Here is a 2,821-nt window from a genome sequence, read left to right on the forward strand (position 1 = left end):
CAGTGCATGCGTTTGTCTTTGCAGTCATCTGGCTTCAGCGCATGCGTTTGTCTGCGATTGCTTATTTCAAATGCATGCATTTGATTCCTGCGATAGCTACAAAAATAGATAATTTGGCATGAAGTAACGCATAATATTGGGGTCAGTGAGGGTTTAGGTTCTAATCGACACAAAACTCAATTTTTCGCAAATTCTAAGTATTACACCACATTTTCTACTTGTTAATCCTCATAATTCTAAATAAAAGACTTATAATAACTGCCATTTCTATTAGTTATCAATATGTGATATCAAACTATAGGATAAAAATATAATATGATTATATTTATTAATTAGTTAATTGGTTAAAATCCAAAATTCACTTTTGGACGTGCGTTAGTGGGAGCAACGTCGGTTATTGTAATCAATGAATTAAAATGAAAATAGTTTTCATTTTTGTTCAGATTGTTAAAAGAGAAATCAAGCGCGCGTTGGTGAACATCTAAACGACCATTTATGTAAAATGAGAGCTTATACGATAGTCCTCTCCGCCTAAACGATCGCATACTATTTCCTACACGATTGGATAGCTTCTCTAAACGATCGTATAGTGTGCCGATTTTGCTAAACAATCGTATACCCTTTCCTAACTGATCGTTTAGTAAAACCTACACGATCGTGTAACTTCTCCTAAACGATAAGCAGCGTGCTATGCGATAGTGTCTTTTTCCCTCCCACTTACTTATCGCCTACACGATTTGGTATTCCTCCTTCCTCTACCAAATGCACCAAAGACCACGCTTTGGGTTCTCACTCCAAGAATACTCAGGGCTCTTTACTGGTGGTGTTGTCCCCGTTGCGGTTGTGAGTTTGTGGTTGTTCGTGCTGCTGCAGTCGACGCTTCCGCTGGGCATTGATAGATTGCGTGGAGGTTTTCCGCTGCTTTGAGTGCTGAAGTTTGAATATTGTCTTCGACTGGTATAGAACTCTCTCTCTTGTTATTTTGTTGTTCATAGCATGCTGATAATTAGTGTTTGTTTGCATAACTGTTCGTATGAATGTATAATGTTGTATTTTGGTCACTGTAAGATCGGAGTGATCCGAATGGCTCATGGAACTCTTCGGTAAGAGATCCTTCACACTCCACTAAAGATCGATTGCTGCACTCTTCGCACTACAAATATATTTCTATGTTCATTGGATATAACCAATCAACAGTATGATGACCCTTCATAAATTGCTCGTAAGTATACCTAGGCCAAATTACCGTTTTGTCCCTATAGTTACATCTAACTTCTTAAATACCACTGATCCCTCTAATGAAAAATAGATCATAATTCTACTATGACTAAACCCTTTTCGGGCCAGGAGAAGGTGCAGTGCCACATTGTTCAAGTCCCGTAATCAGCCCTTAAGGGAGCAATTTATGTACTTACCCCTGCTTCGGGGAAGGAGTGAATTCCATCTTGTGTAACTGAGTTTCTAGCTCCCCAATTAGACGAATTCCCAAAATGGTAGGTTTTTTGGGCTTATAGTTAGAAATTGGATATTTAATATTGGGCTNTTCTTCATCGTGTAATTTTCTTCTTAAATCACCTTTTGCGATGATTTGTTGTGCTCGTAACATATTTTCTTGCTTTTATTCTTCCTCTCTTCTTCTCTTTTCCTTCTCCTCTACTACACTCTACAAAAATTGTGGGTCGATGGTTGACCCTTGAGGCACATTCTCTTTAGGACGCCGCATAAGAGGGGTGATGTCTGGATCCTCTTCGTCGTCAGTCGCAATCGTTCTTATTTGTGTTGATTCCTCTTCAGGTTGTGCTGATTCTCTTTGTTGCGTTGACACCCCCCATCCACCCTTGCGGTGGTTGATTTTCCGTCGATCTCTGGGCTTTCAGCCCTCTTTCTCTTATCTTCCTTCTTCTTCAAGCGCTTCTTTTCCCGCCTGCGTTCCCTCTTCTCACTCAATTTTCTTTCTTTCTTTTCCTTCCTTGGCTGGGCTTCTTCATCTCCTTCTGCCCTCTTCTCCTTGTTCTTCTTTTTCTTCTTCTCCTCAGTCGTTTTAGGTTGCTTCTTCGCTTCCACCTTCTCCAAAGCAACCCTGATGGGTCCCTTATAGGATTCTGTGTGAACAGTTTCCTTTGAATCTGAAACTGCTAGAGCGCTCCTTCTTAAAGCTTCTTCCATCACTTCCTCCGAAGGTAATGGTTGATTAACAACCCCAGCTTCGGGCAGCCCTCCATCATTCTCCATATCACTCAGAATGCTCCTGAACATTTCTCTGTCATCTCTTCTTTTCTTTTCGCTTTCAGATGACAGTGTTGGGAGTGGGACACTCTCCGTGCTCTGCCCCTCTCAGGTTTTGAGTGGTCTGGCTACTACAGGCTTTCGTCGAGGTTTTATAGTGATTCTTGGGACGGGTTATAGTTGGGCAGTTTGCTGCGAGGAATGCCACCTCTCTTGTAGTGATTTAGGCTGGTGAAGGTGATGAAGGTAAAGAGGATGAATGGGAAGATTGATCGGCCATGGCTGTAATGAGTGAAAGAGCTGGGAAAGCTCTTAGGGTTTAGGAAGAAAGTTTGAAGGTCTAGGTATGCAAAGGATTCATTAAGGTTTCCGTTTCGCAAAAGATTCAAGTAGACGACCTAAGATGGAGAAGGACGAAATTTATAGGTTGGGCCTTGATGGGCCCAACACAAATTCTACGGTGGCAGGCTTCGAAGTACTCAAAAAGCCTGCCGCTGCACTTCTCACATTTATGAATTAGCAGAGAAGTACGTCCTTTCATTTGCTAAGTCATCATTTCCTTGAAAGCCTAAACGATTGGACTACTCTTTTTGCA

The 2,821-nt window shown here is 41.5% G+C and overlaps 1 protein-coding gene across 1 annotated transcript; it reads right to left on the reverse strand.

The window, feature by feature from the left end:
• Positions 1–1,770: 1,770 nt before the first annotated feature.
• Positions 1,771–2,232, reverse strand: LOC120069931 (UPF0329 protein ECU05_1680/ECU11_0050-like). The gene has a single exon (XM_039021771.1). It carries the CDS (start codon positions 2,230–2,232, stop codon positions 1,771–1,773), a length of 462 nt encoding a protein of 153 aa, XP_038877699.1.
• Between the last annotated feature and the right edge of the window lie 589 nt (positions 2,233–2,821).

Source organism: Benincasa hispida, unplaced genomic scaffold (genome assembly GCF_009727055.1).
Source record: "Benincasa hispida cultivar B227 unplaced genomic scaffold, ASM972705v1 Contig688, whole genome shotgun sequence".
Classification (NCBI taxonomy): Eukaryota; Viridiplantae; Streptophyta; class Magnoliopsida; order Cucurbitales; family Cucurbitaceae; genus Benincasa; species Benincasa hispida.

Coding starts and splice junctions, on each gene's coding strand:
- LOC120069931 (XM_039021771.1), bottom strand. CDS start 2,232: ATGGAGAATGATGGAGGGCTGCCCGAAGCTGGGGTTGTTAATCAACCA.